At 47.3% G+C, this 22,099-nt stretch overlaps 1 protein-coding gene and 1 long non-coding RNA gene across 6 annotated transcripts; one reads left to right on the forward strand and one right to left on the reverse strand.

The window, feature by feature from the left end:
* The first annotated feature begins 8,088 nt into the window (after positions 1–8,088).
* On the forward strand, positions 8,089–15,200 carry LOC140593217 (uncharacterized). Of its 4 annotated transcripts, none has more exons than XM_072717133.1 (6): positions 8,089–8,193; positions 8,645–8,901; positions 9,141–9,331; positions 12,967–13,060; positions 13,696–13,895; positions 14,702–15,200. In XM_072717133.1, the coding sequence occupies exons 1-6, from the start codon at positions 8,104–8,106 to the stop codon at positions 14,707–14,709; spliced, it is 840 nt and encodes a 279-aa protein (XP_072573234.1). In that variant the 5' UTR covers positions 8,089–8,103; the 3' UTR covers positions 14,710–15,200. The 4 variants fall into 4 exon arrangements, 2 of the variants coding, with proteins under 2 accessions (XP_072573234.1, XP_072573233.1); XM_072717132.1 differs by having other exon boundaries at positions 14,665–15,132; XR_011993462.1 differs by lacking the exon at positions 8,089–8,193 and adding an exon at positions 8,323–8,392 and having other exon boundaries at positions 14,665–15,129.
* A 307-nt stretch (positions 15,201–15,507) lies between these two features.
* LOC140593218 (uncharacterized) lies at positions 15,508–17,789 on the reverse strand. Of its 2 annotated transcripts, XR_011993465.1 has the most exons (5): positions 17,487–17,789; positions 16,988–17,116; positions 16,624–16,817; positions 15,928–16,069; positions 15,509–15,836 (listed from the first exon to the last, which is right to left on the reverse strand). It is a non-coding gene; the product is annotated as an uncharacterized lncRNA (long non-coding RNA). The 2 variants fall into 2 exon arrangements; XR_011993464.1 differs by having other exon boundaries at positions 15,508–16,069; positions 17,487–17,785.
* Positions 17,790–22,099: the final 4,310 nt, after the last annotated feature.

Consider the following 22,099-nt stretch of genomic DNA (forward strand, 5'->3'; position numbering starts at 1 on the left):
CATAGGTAGATCTAGAAGGGAGTAATACTCACCCTCATCCTCCATTTCAGATAACCCTTCATTTTCCTCAGCTCCATCAGGTTCTGAGTGGGGCGGCTTTCTGGACCTCTGTCTGACATTTGACCTCTGCGGCTGAACGTCCTTCACAGTGGATGGAAGAAAGCCACAGGGCAAAAGCAGGTCTCTGTGTAGGACTCTTTCAGGTCCATCTGTGTGTTCCGGGATGATGACATAGACAGGGGAGTCTCAAACCTGTTTAACAACCACGTATATGGTTTCACTCCACCGGTCAGCAATCTTATGCTTTCCTCTGATACCGATGTTCCTCACAAGGACTCGGTCTCCTGCTGCTAGTGTGGACTCTCTCACTTTACTATCAAATCTCTGCTTGTTTTGTGAAGCATTCTTCAAACTGCGTTCGGCGGCCAATCGGTAGCTTTCTGTTAGGCTCTCTGTCAGCCTTTTGACATATTCTGAGTGGGACAGCTTACTATTCCCCTCAGGGTCTAGTCCGAATGCTATGTCAAGTGGAAGCCTTGGTTGACGACCAAACATCAGCTGATATGGTGAATATCCGGTAACGTCACTTTTGGTACAATTATACGCGTGGACAAGAGGCTGTACAAAGTCTCTCCACCTTACTTTGTCTCCCTCTTCAAGTGTCTCGAGCATCTCGAGAAGTGTCCGGTTGAATCGCTCCACAGGATTCCCGTGTGGGTGGTAAGGCGTTGTCCTTGTCTTTTTTATGCCAAGTAAAACACAAAGGTCTTTGATCAGTGCCGATTCAAAATCGCGGCCTTGGTCACTGTGCAACCTCTCTGGGAATCCGTAATGAATGAAAAAGTTATTCCATAGGGCCTTTGCTACAGTCTTAGCCTTTTGGTCTGCCGTTGGAACCGCCACTGCATATTTGGTAAAGTGGTCCGTTATGACCAAGATATTCTTTGTTCCTTTCCCATCAGGCTCCAGAGAAAGATAGTCCATACATACCAACTACAAAGGACGGCTGGTCTTTATATTAACCAGGGGAGCACTTCTTTCAGCTTGTGCCTTTCTCCGTACACATCTCTCACAAGTTCTGATCTTTTTACTGACGTCCATGGCCATACGGGGCCAATAGAACCGGGCACGGACTAAGTCCAGTGTCCTATCAATGCCCATATGTCCAACAGCATCATGGAGGCTCTCCAATGCAGTCTTCCTGTATTCCGTCGGGAGGACTAGCTGATGGAAAGGCTCACCTTGGTTCATGCGTTTCCGATACAAGACTCCATTTGAGAAGACTAACTGGTCCATCACTCTCAACATCAACTGAACTTCTCTATCTTCCCGATGCCTTAATCTGTATGAGAGTCGCTTCCCAGCCTTCACTATATCCATTACCCTACTGGTAATTGGATCCCGTCTCTGCTCACTTTCCCAATCTTCCAGTGACATTCATGGCAAGGTATTCGACCCAAACGTGTCAGCTTGACAGAACTCTACAGGAATGGCAGAAGCCTCAATTGCCAAACATTCAACCAGTGCGGGCGGGTAAGCTATGCCTGGCCCTGCTACTGAAACGGGTTGGTGTCTATGGCACACTGCCTTCACAGCATCAGGTGGGAAGTGAGCTTTTCTGTCATCCTGCAAGAACTGAGCAATGAACCGCCGGATGCGATCATCCTCATCCTGGGAAGGGGAGTCAGACTGGCGCTGGCCACCAGGGTGTGGACGCCTGGAGAGACCATCTGCATCCTGGTTCCTCTTCCCAGCTCTATACTGGATACTAAAATCAAAGCTTGAAAGGGACGCAAGCCAGCGATGACCTGCTGCGTCAAGCTTAGCAGACGTCAATACGTATGTCAGTGGGTTATTGTCCGTCACAACTGTAAACTTTGCCCCATAAAGATAATCGAAAAACTTTTCAGTGACAGCCTACTTTAAAGAGAGAAATTCAAGCTTGTGTGCAGGGTATCTCCGTTCACAGCGACTAAGCGCTCGGCTTGCATAAGCTATTACCCTCAGCTGACCTTCCTGCTCTTGGTATAAAGCGGCACCCAACCCCTGAGTGCTTGCGTCTGTGTGCACAACATAAGGCTCCTTCGGATCTGCAAACCCAAGAACCGGAGCTGTTGTGAGCTTTTGAATGAGGGTCCTAAATGAGTCTTCACAAACTGATGTCCATTTCTCATTGAAAGGTTTCCCATAACCCACACTCGTGGGATGGGTTGAGTTGTTGTAAGAAGAGACTAACTTTCTCTTTGGAGGTAGGTACCCAGCTGTCAAGTCATTTAGAGGTCGTGCTATTTTGGAGTAATCCTTTATGAGTCTCCGGTAATATCCGGCGAATCCAAGGAAAGACTTCAGCTCTTTGATGTTATTAGGCCTCGGCCATGTCGTTAGTGCCACTATCTTTGCAGGGTCGGTCTCCACCCCTTTCGCAGACACCACATGCCCAAGATATTTAACAGATGTCCTAAAGAATTTACATTTTTCAGGCGAAAGTTTCAAGCTAAATTCCTTCAACCTGTTGAGAACACGGAGTAATCGGTCCTCATGTTCTTCGAGCGTAGCCGAGAAAACAATGACATCATCGAGAAAAACTATGACTTCTCTTAAATTCATCCCACCCATACACTTCTCCATCACTCTCTGGAAAGTACTAGGGGCATTGGTAACTCCCTGTGGCATTCGATTAAACTCCCAGAATCCCAGAGGTGTCACAAATGCAGTTTTACATTTATCTTCCTCCTCCATTTCTACCTGATAATAGCCTGACTTAAGGTCCATAATAGAGAACCACTTTGACCCCGTTAGGACTGAAAAAGCTTCTTCTATATTGGGTAAAGCGTATGCATCCTTGATAGTTTGTCTGTTCAATTTTCGGTCTATACATAGCCTGATATCACCATTCTTTTTCTTGACCACAACAATTGGAGAAGCAAAAGGACTTTCAGATTCGCGTATAATGCCAGCATCTTGAAGTTCCTTTAAATGACACCTGACTGCCTCAAAGTCAGAAGGATGGATTGGCCTGGGCCTCTGCTTAAAAGGAGATGGATCTGACAGACGTATTCTATGTTTTATCTCAGTCGTATGACCAAAATCAAGGTCCCTAAATGCGAAAACTTCTGACATTGAAGTTAACTTTTTTGTAATTCTCTCCTTCCATTCTTCAGATAAGGGGGAGTCCACAAAGTCGAAGGTGAGGTTACCTGAATTAGATACCTGTATGGAGGTGCATGATGTAAAAGATGAAGACTGAACAGGCTTTCTCCCTCCAACCTTGGTGTCATAAGCAGGCAAGAGTGACACTGTTTTAGGCAAGGAAAGTCTGGCAATACTATGACCTCTGTGTATTCTAATATCATGTGTGGTCTCATTTTTGACTAAGACCGGCACCTTTGATGAAAAAGATGAATGGCTTGTCATAACATAGCTACAGAACAAGAGACCAGCAGGTAAACCTGCCCGAGGGGGCTCCACTAAGAGAGTCATATCGGCCAGTACGGGGATATGTCTTGCATATCCTTTTAAAGCCATTCGTTCCCCTGCGGGAATGATGACACTTTGTTTGCTCTGCAACTTTACAGTGCCCACCCGGCCATTTTGTTGGTTCACTTTGAATCTGTTGTACAAGTGCTTCACGAAGGGAGAGCAACGACTGTTCTTAATCATGTTTTTTTCATTCCCATTACGAATGGACACACACTTTTCATACAGGGGGTCTAAGGTGTTTGTGCCTATCAACAATGGAACATGCACGTTTGTTTGGTGGTCTGGCACAACCAGTGCAAGAGTGTGAATCTTCACAGGTTTCCCCATGATGTCCTTCGGAAAGTCTATGTCCATTTGGATATAACCCGAATACGGCACTGCCTGACCACCTGCACCTTCTATGTCTAATAAATCTTGAATAGGGAAAACGGGCAGGTGCGGTAGGCAACTTTCATGAAATGACTCTGAAACTGTGGTAACCTGGGAACCTGAATCTAGAGGGGTCTCACACTGGACCCCTTCAACAATAACAGTTGAAGTACATTTTGGCCCTATTAACCCTCTTGGGAGAGTACCACCTACTGGCCAAATTGGGGAATGCGTTTCACTTATGACGGGTTCCACTTGATTCTGTGGGGGACAGTTCGAGTTGTTTCTGGGTGCAGTGTGTCCCTCAACTGCAACCCTGTCTAGTTTAAATGCCCATACTTAGTTTGCCATTCATTGCGTTTTGTTTTCAGTTCCTGGTATTTCTGGTCCACCAAGAATTTATTTGGAGGATTTGCGCACTGTCTGGCTAAATGGCCGTCATTGCCACATCTAAAACAGAACCAAGCTTTTGGCATGGGTCTTGGCGTGGCTTGTTGGGCTTGAGCTTCAGCTATTCTAGCCGAGGGGGCTTCTTCAGCTGGAATCTGGGACTTCATGGCATGATTCCACCTCCTCTGCTCCCTCTTGTTGGTGAGCTGCACTTTCAGTTCAGCAACTTGTTTGCGTAACGCCTCAGTCTCTGTAATGCATGTCTGGAGAACATCTCCATCTGTACCATAAAAAGAAGGTGTTTCCTGCACAAGATGCACATTCATAAAAGACTTGGGCTTCGTGTAAATGACGATGCATGCGATCCTGTTTTGCAGTTCTCCTGTCTTCTTCTGTTCTCACTCGCAGTAGGAAATCAGAGAAATCGGGAGGCGTTTCAGTTTTAAATTCTAATTGCAGTGACAGAATAAGAGATTGATCCCAGGATCCCCGCTGAAACTGTCGCATCAACTGTCTATTGGCATCTGCTTTGGCAATGCCACCCCTCCTTATAGCTGTGGTAATCAGCACCTGCAACCGCTGCAGGTATTCTGAGGCTTTCTCCTCCATGTTCTGATGAGTGCTAAGGAACCTCGCAAAAATCTCCTCCCCATCTTCAACTAATCCATATACTGATTCAAGAAGTTTTACATAATCACTAGGAGCTGCGTACGGGCCTAATTGCCCAACCAAATCAGAGGCTGGAGGAAGGAGACTTTCTAGAATTTTACGACGTTGCATATCAATGGGGGTTTTATCCTGGATCATGAGTTCTACATGGAGTGACCATGTCTGAAAATCTGCTTCACTTGGGGGCTTAGGAAGTTTGCCTGAAAAAGGACGAAGACGCTTGGATGCCTGATTTGAAGCATTGGCATTGTCATTCCTTACAACATGCCCTACAATAATCCTCTGGATATCGGGTGGATTGAGGAGGTCACTTCTTGGGGCTGTTTGGCTAATTTGGGCTGACTGTGAAGTTGTCTGTTTATGTGTTTGAGTGGTAACTGTAGGGAAAGACTGTCAGGCTGTGTGAGATCTGGTGTGTGGTTTATAAATTAAGGGGGTCCCACTGTCATCAGAATCAGCTTCACTAGCAGAGTTGGAGCGATCACTGAGGTCTAAGGGGACTGCCCTCACTGGAAACGCGGATGTCCTACGAGTAGGAGTCCCTGCATAAGCCCTGTCTACACGCCACACAATGTTAGGGTCCCCCATGCTCAGAAGATATTGGGGTAAGTTAGGCATTAGGTTTGGAACTGATTCCTCAGACTCAAATTCTACCAGGGCTTTAACGCCATTCTCTTGCCCTGTCTGTCTGACCCTAAGCATCCTGCTCACAGACCCATAGGCTGAACAGAATTCAGTAATCTGCTCATCAGTATCAGAAGCAGTAATGCCCTCGACATATACAGCTTTCCGTAAATTTATACCATATGCCTGTTCTACATCCATGACTACTTATAACTCAACACCCCTTAAATTTGAAATTATCAAAAGAAAAAAAAAATTCCAGTACAGTCTCTAAATTAAATCAACCTGCAAGGTGACCAATTACTCTACAGCCCTTCTACTCCTCCTGGCTGGCTCGCCAAAACTTATGTAAGGGGGCACACTACGTAGTATAGAACGTTACTGCAACAGGTCAGTGTAACAGGTCAGTGCCCTCTTTCTAAGGAACTTTTCAAAGAGGAGTAGAGGAATAAGAGTAACTGGACCTCACTGAATGAATATCCGGTATTTATTTACAAAAGAGACAGATATAAACAAAGTACACCTCTTTTAAGGCTTTTCCCCACAGTTGTAATTACAAAACATAACTGAAACCAAAATAACCTCAGAGCTCTTAAAAACCCCAAAGTAAAATGTCCAACATAAAATGTCCAATCTACCCGGGTAGCATATTTTTGTTTTGCTTTCAAGGTGAATTGAGGTCTCAACGCTTATCTGTAATATGGGACGAAGGTAGAAGGCAGAGAAAGGTTTGCTTCGGTCAGCAGACGCTCCTCTTCAACCTTATCCTCCGTCGCTGCCGCTCGTCCGTCCAATCGACAGTTTCGATCCAATAAAAAAACCAACCTGCATAGCAGTGTAATACCCAATTATTCCCTCAAAAATTTAAATACCAGACCTGAAGAAACTCGAAAACCCATATTCATGGAATACACAGTAGTTTGGAATTACTAATTACTGAACCTTAATCGCTGCATACTAGCATAGCATTTCTCTCGGTAACATGGCTTCAACATGGCTTCCCATAGCACAATAGTTAACCTGAATTCCAAGAAAAACTCCGATTGTGTCACGCCCACAGAGGCGGGGCCGGACAGGGGCATTGCACCAACACGGGATTGACACTGGTTTAAAAGTAGAACCGGCATCGTCCCTCGGTGCGAAGTATTGAGCCAATGTTATTGAGCCTTACTGAGCGATTTTCGGTTTACGATGTCCCTACTGATTGGACGGGCTCGTGAGTGGGCCACGGCCCTTTGGAGTGACGACAGTCCTCTTTTGCGGTCCGGTAGGGAGTTTCATCAGGCTTTGATGGAGATTTTTGACCATCCTGCCGTTGGAAAAAGACCAGCGGTTCGGCTTTTGGACTGCCGCCAAGGCAATCGCACGGCGGCTGAATTTTCCTTTGAATTCAGGACCATCGCCGCAAACCTGAGGTGGCCAGACGACTGTCTACAAGCCATCTTTCTCCGAACGCTGACTCCAGACTTACAGGACGAGCTCGCACATAAGGGAGAGGCCCCTTCCTTCGACGATCTGGTTCGGCAGGCCATACGCTTGGATAACCCCATGAGGGATCGCCAACGCTGACGTCCTCCCACGTAGGTTCCCCGAGGAACAGCCCTCCCTGCCATCGAAGCTGCTGAACCTATGCAGGTGGACCGGACGCCCCTGACACCAACGGAACGAAGACGACGGCTCCAAGGGGGATTATGTCTATATTGCGGAGGAGCCGGTCACTCCATCGCCTCTTGTGCCTCTCGTCCTGCCCCCGGCACGGTTCAACTCCCGGTAGGTATATCCTCCTTTTATACAAATTCGCTTTCCCAGTTCACCGTGCCCATATGTGTAGAACGGGGAGGGCGCTCATTGACAGCGGGTCCGCCAGCAACTTTATTAATGCTAACCTAGCTGAACGGATGAATCTGACCCTGCAGAGACTGGCTCATCCGATTTCCGTTCGAGGGGTGACCGGGGACCGTATGCCGGAGGGTACTATACTCTATCGGACTCAACCCTTCCAGCTAAGTGTGGGGGTTTTGCACACTGAATCGTTGGAGGTTTACGTACTGCCTAAGTCCAAAGATGACGTCATACTCGGGCTGCCCTGGTTACGGAAACATAATCCTCGTTTGGAGTGGAGAACAGAGGAGATTGTAGCCTGGTCGGACCAGTGTCTCCGGGACTGTATGTCCCTTCCATGTCAAGCAACTGGCGTCGAAAGTCCCGAACCAGAAAACCTTGACGTCGTTCCAGCAGAGTACCTGAATTTCAAAGACGTCTTCAGTAAGGAGAAGGCATCCGAATCCATGTATCATTCGTTCATCCGTTTTTCAACATGAAACCAAAACAAAAAAAAACGGAAAACCACTCGTATTTTCAGTTTTTGTTTCCAAAACCAAAACGACAAAATGGATAATGGCTCGTTTTCCGATTTCCCATTTTGTGCTCAAATCAAAAATGGAACAAACGGATAACGAGCGCTCATGTCCGATTTTGTTTTTTTCATTTGAGACAAACGCCGTGACCCGGAAATGACTGTACTGAGCTGAAAACTGGCAAACTTGCAAAGAAAGGTCGCATTTAATCAAAATGGAGAGTTTTGTGTTGTTCCTGGGCAGCAAACGAGTCACTCTGAAGGAGGAAGATATGACCACAGAGAAGATCTCGGTTATATTTCAGGTACGTATTTTTTGTCAATCCACTCTAATTCAATGTTATATATATATATACGTATGGTACAGTCATATGTGAAACTTTTAAGCACACATCCATGCTAATGAAAACACACACACATGCACATGAAACGCTCGCGCACATACATTGAAATTAACGCATGCACATACATGTGTGAAAAGCTTCTGTATGAGCGCGAGCGAGTGTAAGTTAACTTCAACTGTGTAAGTGTGAGTTTTCAGTAGTATGGATGTGTGCTTAAATGTTTCTCATATGACTGCGTGTGTGTTTAATAATATACAGTATGTGTTTTGTTTGACCAAAGTTTTAAATATTTTCTAAACGGCGCCTCATATTTTTTAGTACCGCGATCAGGTAAAACATATTCAAGCTAGACCGAAATCTGTGGGTGCGTGTATACATATTGAACCTTCTGTACTCTCAAAATCTGTCACAGGTACAAAGGCAAAGTGTTTATTTGACCGACGATGCCAACGTAGCCATTTTCCCCCAACCTCACGGCAGCTTCAATTGCTTTGACCTCAACGACAGAGGCCATTACGAGGTTCACGGTGACAGTATTACTGTGGAAAGATCAGCAGGGGCACTGCCCTCGGACCATCCTGTCCGCTTCTCCTTCCACCGGACCCCTAGCACAGCCGCCAGCTCCTGGTCTCCAATTCCACGGGCTACCATGACCAAAGCTTTCCAGAGGTAATTTCTAAGGAAGTTGAAATTTTCTAAGGAATTTCCCCATTGTGGGATTAATAAAGTCAATGTAATCTAATCTGAGAAAAATTCTCCTTCTTGCTAAAATGTGTGTTTATGCTATTCTGTTGAGTTGCTTTTTAGTGAAATGCTCAGGCCTATATGTCTAGGGTCTATCTAGAACTGTACAGGAGCATAACGTTTTGACTTTATATAAAGAAAGTCTGTGTTCATGCAAATCTCAGGAATGTCTTCATTGCTGATGTACTGAATGGAAAGCTGGAGACCAGCAAGATGGTTACAGTCCGCCTCTCAGAGTTTGAGGCTTGTGTGCCATCAATCGTCAGTAAAGTGAAAGAGGCCCTTGGACAGGAGGAGTCCATCATTTTGACAGATAGCCAGGGAAATGAAATAATGGATTCTGAAGGAACTAGGGGTAATTGCTTGGCTGTCACAATAGTGTTACAACAGCTTATCTGCATACAGAGTTAAGCTCACTTACAACAGCTGCATGCAGGGTTTCCGCGGGTCTTAAAAAAGTCTTAAATCACTTTTCCGTGAATTAAGGCCTTGAAAAGGTCTTAAATCAGACCAGCAAGTCTTAAATTCATATGATCATGGCATAAATTTTTGTGAGGGATTGTTTCTGTCACGCCCCGCTCCGTCCGCTCCCGATGTGTGCCACGCCCACCTCATTACCTCCTGTTTTCACCCTGATTGTTCTCACCTGTGGCTCGTTCTCCGTGGCATGTCTTGTGTATTTAGTCTTTGTCTGAGTCTGTCTTCGGCAGACTCACCATTAATGTTGCCCATCGTGCTTCCCCGGTCCTGTTTTCCCAATAAATCCCCGTTTGTTCCCTACGTCCTGGCTCCGATCGCTTGTTTTCCTGCTCGCTTGCCCGCGATCGTGACAGAATGGTGAGTCTCCTAAATAAGCTCAGCGCTACAGGGGAAATCCTCCCCATGGAGGAGGAGGTGATCCGATGGACGGACCAACTCGATCACCACCCGGATCCCGAAGCCCGCCGGCTTGTAGACAGCTGCTGGGAGCTCCTAGATAGGAGATTTCGGACCGGCGAGGAACAGCTGCTCCAGCAGGTGGGCGAAAACCTGCAGCGGCTGAGGGAGAGAGCGGCTGTTTGGCTACCCCGCCCGGGGTATGCCACCCGGGAACCGCCCCCCGACTCGCTACCGGCCACCTTCCCGGTCTCCAAAAGGGCTGGGAATAAAAAGCGCAAGACTGAGCTTCAAGCGGCTTCTGCCGCTCAAACCCCGCTTCCTCCTGTAAGTTCCGGCCGGCGGAAGAAGAGGAGACGACGGGGAAAGGGAGAAGACGCCGCCCCGTCTCTCTTCCTGGGAGCCTGCTCTCTGCTCCCCGCCTGGGAGCTACCCAGGGAGCATGACAGCTCACCGCCCGCCTGGGATGACATCGCCTCTGCCCGCCTTGCCAGCTTCCACGCGGAGAAGCCACCTCCGCTGGAGGCTTATTCTTACCGGCCGGAGCGTCTGGGGCACGGCGGCATACGCGCCGTTAGAGACGGCATTCCCCGGGTCTCAAGAGCCCTTAAAGGGACAGCGCCGACGTGCTCGGCATCCCTCCTACCGGCTCCCGACAGCACTGCCTGCTGCTGCTGCCACCGATCTGCCCGCGGCTGCGCTGCCTGCTGCCTCCGCCGAACTGCCCGCGGCTGCGCTGCCTGCTGCCTCCGCCGATCTGCCCGCGGCTGCGCTGCCTGCTGCCTCCGCCGATCTGCCCGCGGCTGCGCTGCCTGCTGCCGCCGCCGATCTGCCCGCGGCTGCGCTGCCTGCTGCCGCCGCCGATCTGTCCGCGGCTGCGCTGCCTGCTGCCGCCGCCGATCTGCCCGCGGCTGCGCTGCCTGCTGCCGCCGCCGATCTACCCGCGGCTGCGCTGCCTGCTGCCGCCGCCGCGATGCCAGCAGCACCGCCCGTCCTGCCCGCCCTGCCTGTCTTCCCTGCTGCAGCTGCTGCCGCTCTGCCCGCGGCACCGCTTGCTGCAGCTTCCGCCGCTTTGTCAGCGGCACCGCCCGTCCCATCTGACCCGCCTGTCCTGCCGGCTCTTGAACTGCCTGTCCTGCCGGCTCCTGAACTGCCTGAGGTGGCCACGGTTGCGCCCCCTGCTGGTCGCGTGCTGGCGGCACCCGCCGAGGCGCCCCCTGCTGACCGTACACCTAAGGCGCCTACCCAGGCGACCCCTGCTGACCACATGACGGCGGCGCCCGCCGAGGCGCCCCCTGTTGGTCGCACGCCCGAGGTGCCTGCCAAGGCGCCCCCTGCTGGACACACGCCCGTGGTCCTGCCTGAGGCCGCCTCTCCCGCCCTGCCCGCGGCCCTGCCTGCGGCCACGCCCGCGGCTCTGGCTGCCCCGCCTGCGGCCACGCCCGCAGCCCTGACTCCCTCGCCCTTACCCCGGCAAGGCCGACGCCCCCAAGGACCCCGCCTTTCAGTGTCCCACAAGGGACGGGGACACAGGTGTCGGGCCCGGGTCCCGCCCTCCCTGCCCCCTGGCTCGCCCGTTCGGCCCCTGGCTGTGGCTCGGTGGCTGCCTATGGGTCCTCCGGCTCGGGGTCGGCGGTCTCCTCCGGGTTCCCCCCTGGATCCTCGGTGCCGGTCCTCGGTCCCGCCTCCGGGTCCTCGTCGGCCGCCTCCGGGCCCCCCTGCTCCGGCTGGGCGTCGGACGGCGCCTTCGCCGGCTTCGGCTGCGCCTCCGCCTGCCGCGGCTTCCCCCTTTGGCCTGCCTTCACTGGTGTTCCCTCCTGCTCCCTCCGTGTCCCCTCCGTCACTCCCTCGTCCCGTTCCCTTGGCCCCTGGGTGGTCCCCTCCTGCTCCCTTCTCCCTCTCCCCTGCGGCCCCTCCGGCCGCTGCCTGTCGCCCGCCTGGGCTCCCTTCTGCTCCCCTGTTTCCGCCTCCGTTTCTCTTTGTCCCGCCTGTCTCTGCTCCTGGTCCCTTTGTTCCTCCTCCGTGCACCCCTGGCCCCTTCGTGTCGCCTGTGGGTGTCCCCGCTGGGTCTCCTTTTTCTCTTTGTCTGTCTGTTTTCCCCGTTCTCTGTCAGGTCCTGTCCTTCTTCTCGTCCCTCTTTCTGTTTTGTCTCTCGGTCTTGTTTCCCTGGTCTTGTTGAGGGTTTTGTTCTTGTCTTTCAGGTCCTGTTCCGTCGTCCCGTCCGTCGCCTCCTCCCGGGCGCGCCCGGTGTGCGCGCCTTTGGGGGGGGGTTATGTCACGCCCCGCTCCGTCCGCTCCCGATGTGTGCCACGCCCACCTCATTACCTCCTGTTTTCACCCTGATTGTTCTCACCTGTGGCTCGTTCTCCGTGGCATGTCTTGTGTATTTAGTCTTTGTCTGAGTCTGTCTTCGGCAGACTCACCATTAATGTTGCCCATCGTGCTTCCCCGGTCCTGTTTTCCCAATAAATCCCCGTTTGTTCCCTACGTCCTGGCTCCGATCGCTTGCTTTCCTGCTCGCTTGCCCGCGATCGTGACAGTTTCCTCGTGTGTTTTGATTTTAAAGAGAAGCGAAAGCGTAATTTCTGTGCTACATGGCTTAGATCGCTCAATATTCATTGAACGGTAGATGGCGTTATGTGCTGCTTCATCTGTCAGTAACCCGAAGAAGAACTTGACAAGCATGCGCAGATGAACCCTTTCTTCTAAAGCGCGCTATTTAGACATGTAGTGCGATTGGAAGTCCGAAGAATACGTATATTCTTATGATTCTTATGATTATAATATAATATCATAATTCTTATGATTATAATATATTCATATGAATTTCCCTACAATATATTTTTTTTCCTTAAATTTTCTTTATTTGGTCTTAAAAAAGTCTTAAATTTACTCTTAGAAAACCTGCAGAAACCCTGTGCATGACATACACCTACTTAAGAGCATTTTATTCTCACACAGAAGTATGTTTTGTACTTATAACTGTCTTAGGTTCTTTAAATTACCTACTTAGTGCCTCAAGTACATTTTTTTAAAACTTGCTGATATGATGAAAATTGTCAACAATCCAACAACCGTTTGGTTAAATGATAAAACCACTTACTGTTATTCCAGGATTAACATACTGGAAGCAAAATTCCAGAAAAGTCTTTGCAGTACCAGAAGAACAGATAGGACTCCTACAAAGCAATAAAAGGCGGAGACTGAGGTAAATAGACTGCTGTTATATTATTTTTACTCATTTTTATTTTGCGGCACAGCATTAATATGGTAGGTTAGTAAGCTCAGTCAAGTAAGCACATGAAAAGCTGACTATGGAACTACATTCTGGTGTGCGTTGTGCTATTAGTCTTTTGTTCAACAAAAATGGGAAGTTTTTTTTTATTGCATGACGGGTGACATTTCGGACTATAGTTTGTTAAAGTACACATTGAATAACCTTTTTAAATAAATACTATTAGAGATACAGTATAATTCAAGCTTTCAATAAGAAAAGTTTTTTAGTTTTAGAAACTTCTTAATTTAAAACTGTTTCGCCATAATGCATCCTCTATTTTGGGTTGATCTGACATTATAATAAATGGAATCTCCAAATTAATATATTTTAATCACACTCCAGTAACAGATGAAACTGTAGATAACAGACAATAAACTTCTCGATTTTCATTCATTAAATTAGGGGACATTCAGAGTGCTGTAGTACTTATTCCAGTTTCAAAAAATTAAATTGGCTTTCCTTTTAGACTACATAACACCAGTAAGGCTGCACTGGTTTTTACTACTGTGTCTTAACTAATTGTTAAAATCACTTTTTATGTTTAATTATTAAATTACATTTTCCAGCCGAAGAGAAGATACTGGCCTTCAAGAGGTTGTAGGTGACATTCAAGAAGTCGTCGAGGCAGCCCAGGGACTTAAAGATGTGTCAAAGGCGATCAAGGAGTTGAGCGGATTTGCACATTCCAGACTGACAACAACACTGTCGCTTTCGGAGGCTGAAGTGACTTCTTTAAAAGCTGTCTTTGGCTGTCTTGTCTGCACAGGTTTGTAATGTTTTAAATGCTTCAATGTAAAGACATTATAAGGGATCACACCATGCACTACATTATTACACACTACTCTGTATGTTCATGTGTGTTCTGGTAGACCTCAGAAACTGGGTGGAATTTCTTTATTTGCTCATTAGTACAGGTTTTAGAGTTGGCATACTTCCAATTTAAAGGTTAACAGAGGTCAACAGAGAAAACTGCATTATTGCAGACTTGTATCAATATTACAAGCATCAAATTTTTGCCACAGAACAATGTTTAGTACAAAGATTAAATAATTTTTTTCTCCAAGATTTTTCTTACAAGATGACTTGTAACTTTGGGACTTTTTGCCAGCATTGTGGTGCAGAGTGCAGGAGCAGTGGGCAGCACGCAGGGATGTGCCTGGGGGTTTTGGGGTTAGGTCCTTTCCTAATTGCACTTTCCAGGCCTGCTGTGTCTAGAATTTGAACTGGCAACCATTTGGTCACAAGCCCGCTTTCCTAACCATTAGACCATGACTGCCCCCAGTCCTCTAACCATCATTCACACAATCATTTTATATGTTTCTAACATTTAGATCATGTTGTGCTGATGTATATCCCATTTACCATCAGTAATTTTTTAAATTGTTCTATAAGTACGCTTAAATCTTTTAGCTTGGGTTCAATGTCAGATTATTCTACAAAAAAAGAACAATTATTTGCAACTAGATAGGCCATTAATGTTGCACAATTAAAATAACACCTATAAAGCACTGCTTAACTATGTTTTTACTTAACAGGTCCTATTGATAAACCAATTTTCTCAACCTGCTGCAGAAGCTTAATTGGATGTAAGGGATGTATTGAGGAGTGGAGCAGCACCCATTCTTACTGCCCAAAGTGTCGGGCTGAAGACTTGGAGAACAATAATCACGAAGTGGCTGGACTCTCTGAAGCATTGGCACCACTGGAGAAGATATTCATTTAGTATGTTGTATTCACTACAGCAGCCACAAATGTTTGTAAAATGTTTAATTACCGGTATGTGCACTTTTGAGGTATTATTTAAGCAACCCCCTTTTTCAAGGTTGCATAACATGGCACATTCAGTGGAGAGGCTGCCAGTACTCTTGTGATTAAAAATGTTGTAATATTTGTTGCGCTTCAAATATACACTTACAGAATATGTTCTAGAACGTTTCAACTGTAACGTTTGTTTTTTCCAGTCTTACTCTGGCCATGTGCACAGACGTAAATGTAAAAAATGCACTTTTGCCATGCAGTACTGTGAACTTGTTACATGTTACAATGTTAAATTATTATATTTGTTAGAGTTATGTATTTTATACTTGTTACACTGACCTTTTGGACATTAAAAGACATATGAGGTCTCAAGAGAACTGGTATTTATTTCAACTAAAATTGAGGTTACAATACCTCAAAATATTGTAATTTTACAAAAATGTAAGTTCAGAATCCTTTGTTATATGTAATGATTAAAAAATTTCCTATGCAAAGGTAAGTACACACAAAAATAATCAAGTAGTTACCCAAAATTGCATGAAAAGCATCATTAACATACCTACATCAGATTAACATACATATACAAATATACAAATATATACATATAACAAATGTGAATGATCACTCCCCTGTGTATATTTATCTTACATATACCTCTCTGTAATGTTGATGAGATAAAACAGTGCCTCCTGAAAAACTCTACGGTCATTGTTGAACACTGTGTCAAAGAGAAGAGATATGTCTGGAAAGCTCTCTCCAAACAGCTGTTCTGCACGGCATCTATCTTCCTCAGATGAAAATGGGTCAACTGCAAAGGCAGACACCCAAGTCAGGGAGGACCTCAACTCCTGCTCGTACATGTTTGCTGCCTCTGCAGCAGTGGGCAGCAGCTCCTGTGAGATTCTTGCTGGACAACCAGCAGAGGCAAGCTGGTTTGGTATCCCTCTGCCTAAAATGTTGTGTGGGTAAAAAGCTTTTTTAGTTTATGACACAACCTTACCAGTTGTTATACGGCTTTATACCTACAAATACTACCATACCTGGTATCCTATGACAATTCCAGGACTGCACAACTCTTGCAAGTCCAATTTGGCTTACTTGGCATGCCAGGTTGGAGACACAAAATTTGGTCACATTATCCTCCATATTGAGCAACTCTTGGTCCAGCAAGTGAACGAGGGCCTGTTTAATGGGATAGTTTACCCGATTATTAACTTCTGGCCAAATTCTTTCCACATGAAGATTCTGTTTGGAAAATAAAGATGCAAGACCAATAAAACACAAGTCTCCGGATACTATTTTTGGTAAATAACCACTGGAAATGCTTTAGCCAAACTTAAAAAAAAAAAATCTAGATATGTGCTCAGTAAGACAAAATTCACCCTTGAAGAAGCTGTCTGCACATAAGGCTGCCTGTCAATGTTGTGTCGGTGTTGAGCAAGCTTCTCTTGCATATACAGAGCCAGGTAAAACTCTCTTCCATGATCTACTCTGACTTGGTCCCACATGCCATTGTTGGCAACTGCTACTGTGTAATAAAACAAGAGTGCTAAGTTTAAATTCTTATACTTTATATGGACAGATATGCCACATTGAACTGCCCACAGTAATGACAAAGGAAATACAGACTTTTTTGACATTTACCATTGTGGCCAATACTAACATAATAAAATAATGTTTAATAATCCCAATATAATGCATATTAATTTCAGTGTTTTAACCTTGAATGGACTTACCTGTAAATGTCCTCATAAATAACAAGGTTGTTCTTCACTGGCATTGTTGCTTCAGCAACAATTTTGCTGCTGAAGCCATCCACAGCCAGGACGTGTGTGACCCCGAACATTACCATCTTCTCATTCTGGTCCATGTGGAGTTTATGGCCCATATACTCCGCATTGTAAGGAACAGGGTTTAAGTTACGTGCTCCCTAAAACAAGTATAATTAAATCAATGTAAAGGCAGCACTCTAATTAAAAATGTTCACCGAATCTATAAAATCCATACACACATGGACTGCTAATAGTTGAACACAGATAGGCCTGGGATTTTAAGGATCATTGAAATGTTAATAATTATTATTAACGTTGGTGAACTTACCTTGCGACGCTCCTCGTTATATGGTTGGTGCACATCTTTGAGAATTCTTCCCACTCGACATTCTCCTGCTCTAACTCCCACTGATGACAGGTATCCTGTCATGAACTTTCGTCCATAAGACGAGCCCGTCTGTCAAAACATAAATTTAGCAGTAAAGTAATAGCACCATATATAAAAGAGAGCTTCTTGGACAATGAAACAATGTTACTCATGGTAACATAATATGGTATAATGAGACACAATGCAGTAAAGTATCTATAAGTTTAATATAGTCAGGCTTCTGCTTCAACCTCAAACTTTTAGGAAATTAAATACAATCTACACCAAAGACTCCAGAGTGCCACACAGCTGTATGATCCCTAATATAAACTTGTTTTCAATAGGCAGTCGGGTTGCAAGGGTACGCAAGTGAACAACACTCAAAAGAACAAAATTAAGATTTCATTAAACCATTAGCATGAAAAATAATGCCTGTTAATGTTGAAATGTGAAAACATACCTTATGTATTGATGATACAATGGCTGTTTCCAAGTCTGTGTCAGACACATGCCTTTTTCTCTGTAGTTGGTGCTGAATACAGAACCGTCGAACTGACATTTCTGAGCATGTTTGAACACCTAAGTGCTGCAGCGCGATGGAAATCTCAGCATGCGTTTTCCCATTATCAAAAAGTTCTTTCACTACATCTGCACAATCCTCCAATCCGGCCATGATGGTAAAACTAGCTAATTTTATTTCTCGCAGCTGTATTGTTCGCGCTTGTTTTACTATAAGTACAGACGTCATTTCCGGGTCACGGCGTTTGTCTCAAATGAAAAAAACAAAATCGGACATAAGCGCTCGTTATCCGTTTGTTCCATTTTTGATTTGAGCACAAAATGGGAAATCGGAAAACGAGCCATTATCCGTTTTGTCGTTTTGGTTTTGGAAACAAAAACTGAAAATACGAGTGGTTTTCCGTTTTTTTTTGTTTTGGTTTCATGTTGAAAAACGGATGAACGAATGATACACGGATTCATCCGGACTCCCTCCTCACCGAGAGTGCGATTGTGCCATCGACCTGTTAGAGGGGGCTAAAATGCCGCGGGGTAGACTGTATCCTGTCTCATTAACCGAGGAAGAGTCCCTGGAGACATACATCCAGGAGGGATTACAGCAGGGAATTATCCAACCCTCCACCTCACCTGTAACAGCTGGATTCTTCTTCATTAAGAAGAAAGACGGGGGTCTACGACCTGTGGTGGATTATCGTGCCCTTAATGCGATCACGGTTAAGAGACGTGATCCTCTCCCTCTAATCCCTTCCTCCCTGGAACAACTGCGAGAGGAGGTTATATTCACTAAGCTCGATCTCCGGAGCGCCTATAACCTGGTACGGATTCGAGCAGGGGACGAGTGGAAAACCTCTTTTGTCACCAGTAGGGGGCAATACGAATATTTAGTGATGCCGTACGGGTTGGCTAATAGTTCGTCAATCTTCCAATGACATGTTGCACAAATTCGTCATAGTGTACATTGATGATATTCTGATTTATTCCCCTTCTGAGCAGGCTCATGTCCAACACGTACGACAAGTCTTACACCGACTTCGAGATCACAAGCTCTATGTCAAGGGTGAGAAATGCGAGTTTCATCGGAATCAAGTAAGGTTTCTGGGGTATGTCATTCAGCCCGGAGCTGTAGCCATGGACGTGCAGAAGACCTTAGCGATCCGAGACTGGCCGGTACCCCGGACTCTCAAGGATCTACAACGGTTTCTGGGATTCGCTAATTTCTATAGACGATTCATACGTGACTATAGCAAGAAAGCCGCGCCTCTCACGTCACTGACCCGCGGTAAGCCTATTCGACTGCATTGGACAGCCGAAGCTGACCAGGCTTTCCTTCGACTAAAACAAGCCTTCAGTTCAGCTCCTGTTCTCAAGCAACCCAACCCGGAACTACCGTTTGAAGTGGAGGTGGATGCGTCGGAGGCAGGGGTAGGAGCCGTTCTGATTCAACGTGATCCAGAGACGGGACGTAGACATCCCTGCGCCTACTACTCCAGAAAGCTGACAGCCACGGAACGGAATTATGAGAACTACTGGCTATGAAACTGGCGTTGGAAGAGTGGAGACATTGGTTAGAGGGAGCTCGTCATCCATTCGTCGTTCTGACAGACCATCGTAATCTAGAATACCTCCAGTCTGCCAAATGCCTCTCTTCGCGTCAAGCTCGCTGGTCTCAGTGGTTCTCACGGTTCACCTTTCGAGTCAGCTACCTACCAGGGAAGAAGAACGGAAAAGCAGACGTCTTATCAAGACAATTCGATCCCCCCGAGTGCGAGGATCGCACGTGTCCCATCCTAGATCCGTCTTGCTTTGCCTCTTCCATTACCTGGGATTTGGAGGAAACCATCAGAATGGATAACGAAAAACTCAAAGTCCCCTCTAGGTGTCCCCCGGGGCTTCTATACGTATCTCGTTCTCACCGTCCAGAATTGATGAAGTGGGTCCACTCCGAATATGGGACTGGACATCCTGGTGTATCGACCACCCAACTCCGTGTGGCTCGTCGGTACTGGTGGCCGGGGTGGCGTCAGCAAGTACAAGCCTTCGTGGACAGCTGCCCGGACTGTGCCCGATGCAAGTCTTCCTCGTCTCGTCCTTCTGGACTCCTCCAATCTTTGCCCGTTCCTTCCAGACCCTGGTCGCACGTGGTGATGGACTTCATCACGGACCTCCCTCGCTCCTCTGGTAAGACTGTGATCCTCACTATTGTTGATCGCTTCTCTAAAATGTGTCGGCTGGTCGCACTGCCGAAGCTGCCTACGGCAGTGGAACTCGCTGATGTCCTGTTGCATGAGCTTTTCCGCGTGACGGGCATCCCGGAGGACATTGTATCCTATTCGAGGACCGCAGTTCGCGTCCCGGGTGTTCAAGGAATTTTGTACCAAGTTACGTATCTCTCTAAGTCTTACCTCAGCGTATCGTCCCCAGTCCAATGGTCTTGCAGAGCGGACGAATCAAGAGGTCTCCAAGGCTCTTAGACTTCTGTGTCGTAACGATCCTGACAGCTGGTCGTCGCATCTAATATGGGTAGAATACACTATGAATTCTCTGGTCCAACCACTAAACTCACTCCCTTCCAGTGTGTGTTAGGATTTCAGCCTCCTCTGTTCCCCTGGGATGCCCCTGCTGGACTCGTACCTCACGTGGACGCTTGGTACCAAGAATGCAAACAGGCTTGGAGGAGCATCCAGACTGCGTTGCGCACTCAAGCCGCCCGCAACAAGGTTCAGGCTGATAAACATCGTCGGCCGGGGTTCCCCTATCGCACAGGACAGAGGGTTTGGTTGTCCACCAAGAACCTACGTATCCCGGGATGTCGCAAGTTCACGGAACGATACATCGGACCTTTCAAGATCCTGCGAAGGCTGGGACCTGTAACGGTGAGGCTCCAGCTTCCCCGTGTTTACAGTACAGATATTTTATGGGTTCCACTGAAATAAAGGTAGCTGATTACGAGAAAGATCTCGGTATGTATGTTGATGCTTCCATGTCCCACTCTCGCCAATGTGGGGAAGCAATAAAAAAGGCGAACAGAATGTTGGGTTATATCTCTAGATGTGTGGAGTTTAAGTCAAGGGAGGTGATGTTACACTTATATAATTCCTTGGTAAGACCCCACCTAGAATACTGTGTGCAGGTTTGGTCACCATACCTCAAGAAGGACATTGCTGCCTTAGAAAAGGTGCAACGAAGAGCTACGAGAATGATTCCTGGTCTTAGAGGAATGTCTTACGAGGAGAGGTTAGCGGAACTGAATCTGTTCAGCCTTGAGCAAAGGAGACTAAGGGGGGATATGATTCAGGTCTATAAGATTCTAACGGGTCTGGATGCCGTTCAGCCAAATGACTATTTCAATATTAGTCTAAATACTAGAACTCGTGGCCATAAGTGGAAATTAGCGGGAGAACATTTTAAAACAAATTTGAGGAAGCACTTCTTTACACAGCGTGTAGTCAGAGTATGGAATAGTCTTCCTGCTATTGTAGTGGAAGCTAAAACCATGGGTTCCTTTAAATCAGAGCTAGATAAGATTTTAACAACTCTGAGCTATTAGTTAAGTTCTCCCCAAACGAGCTTGATGGGCCGAATGGCCTCCTCTCGTTTGTAAATTTCTTATGTTCTTATGTTCTTATCGGATCTGTCCGACCTTTCACGTCTCTCTTTTGAAACCTGTCAAACACAGTCATCTGCGCCCAGACACGGAGACCCCCGACACGCCGCTTCCTCCCATCGAGGAGGTGGGTTCCCCCTCCCGGGTCCGCTCCATCCTGGACTCCCGCAGACGTCGCGGCACGCTCCAATACCTGGTGGACTGGACGGGGTCCGACCCGGCTGACCGCTGTTGGGTCCCTGCTTCCTCCTTGTCTGAGACGGCTCTGCGGAACGCTTTCCACATGGCACATCCTGGGAAGCCGGCTCCCCGTCCGCGGGGTCGCCCTCGCAAGCGCCTGTCGGCCTCCGGGTGGCGGCCGTCAGGAGGGGGGTCCTGTCACGCCCACAGAGGTGGGGCCGGACAGGTGCATTGCACCAACAGGGGATTGACACCGGTTTAAAAGTAGAACCGGCATCGTCCCTCGGTGCGAAGTATTGAGCCAATGTTATTGAGCCTTACTGAGCGATTTACCTGTCTCTCGTCTGCCCTGTTCTCCCTGCCTTACCTGTCGTCCTGGTGTGTTGTCCTTGCCTCCGTGCCTTCCCTTTCCAGACCCGTCCCCGTCCGTGACTTACCTGCCCCATCAAGCCCGTCCTCTCCTGCCTCGTGTGCCCTGTTCCTGTCTCTCACTGTCGGATGGATCCCCTTGGTTACGAACCCGGACTACGCACCTCGACGACGATTACGGCACGCCTCCACCTCTCCTCTGCCCCGCTTCCCAGAGCGGGACTTCCAGCTCGAACCGTATAAACGGTTCCCGGTCTTTTGGATAGGAAGGTCTTTGCTCGCAATAAACCTACCTAATCCCTGCACGTCTGGATTCCCGGTCTCCTCATTCCATGACAGATTGGTTTTTTTTCCTAACGTGGTCATTACCTCAGTTTTCCTCACTTATACAACAGTCATGA

This window comes from Paramormyrops kingsleyae, chromosome 10, assembly GCF_048594095.1.
Source record: "Paramormyrops kingsleyae isolate MSU_618 chromosome 10, PKINGS_0.4, whole genome shotgun sequence".
In the NCBI taxonomy this organism is placed as follows: Eukaryota; Metazoa; Chordata; class Actinopteri; order Osteoglossiformes; family Mormyridae; genus Paramormyrops; species Paramormyrops kingsleyae.

Excerpts from the sequence above, each read along its gene's own strand:
- LOC140593217 (XM_072717132.1), top strand. The coding sequence starts at position 8,104 with ATGGAGAGTTTTGTGTTGTTCCTGGGCAGCAAACGAGTCACTCTGAAG. Across the intron at positions 8,194-8,644 it reads AGATCTCGGTTATATTTCAG|GTACAAAGGCAAAGTGTTTA; the intron begins GTACGTATTTTT and ends AATCTGTCACAG. Across the intron at positions 8,902-9,140 it reads ATGACCAAAGCTTTCCAGAG|GAATGTCTTCATTGCTGATG; the intron begins GTAATTTCTAAG and ends TGCAAATCTCAG.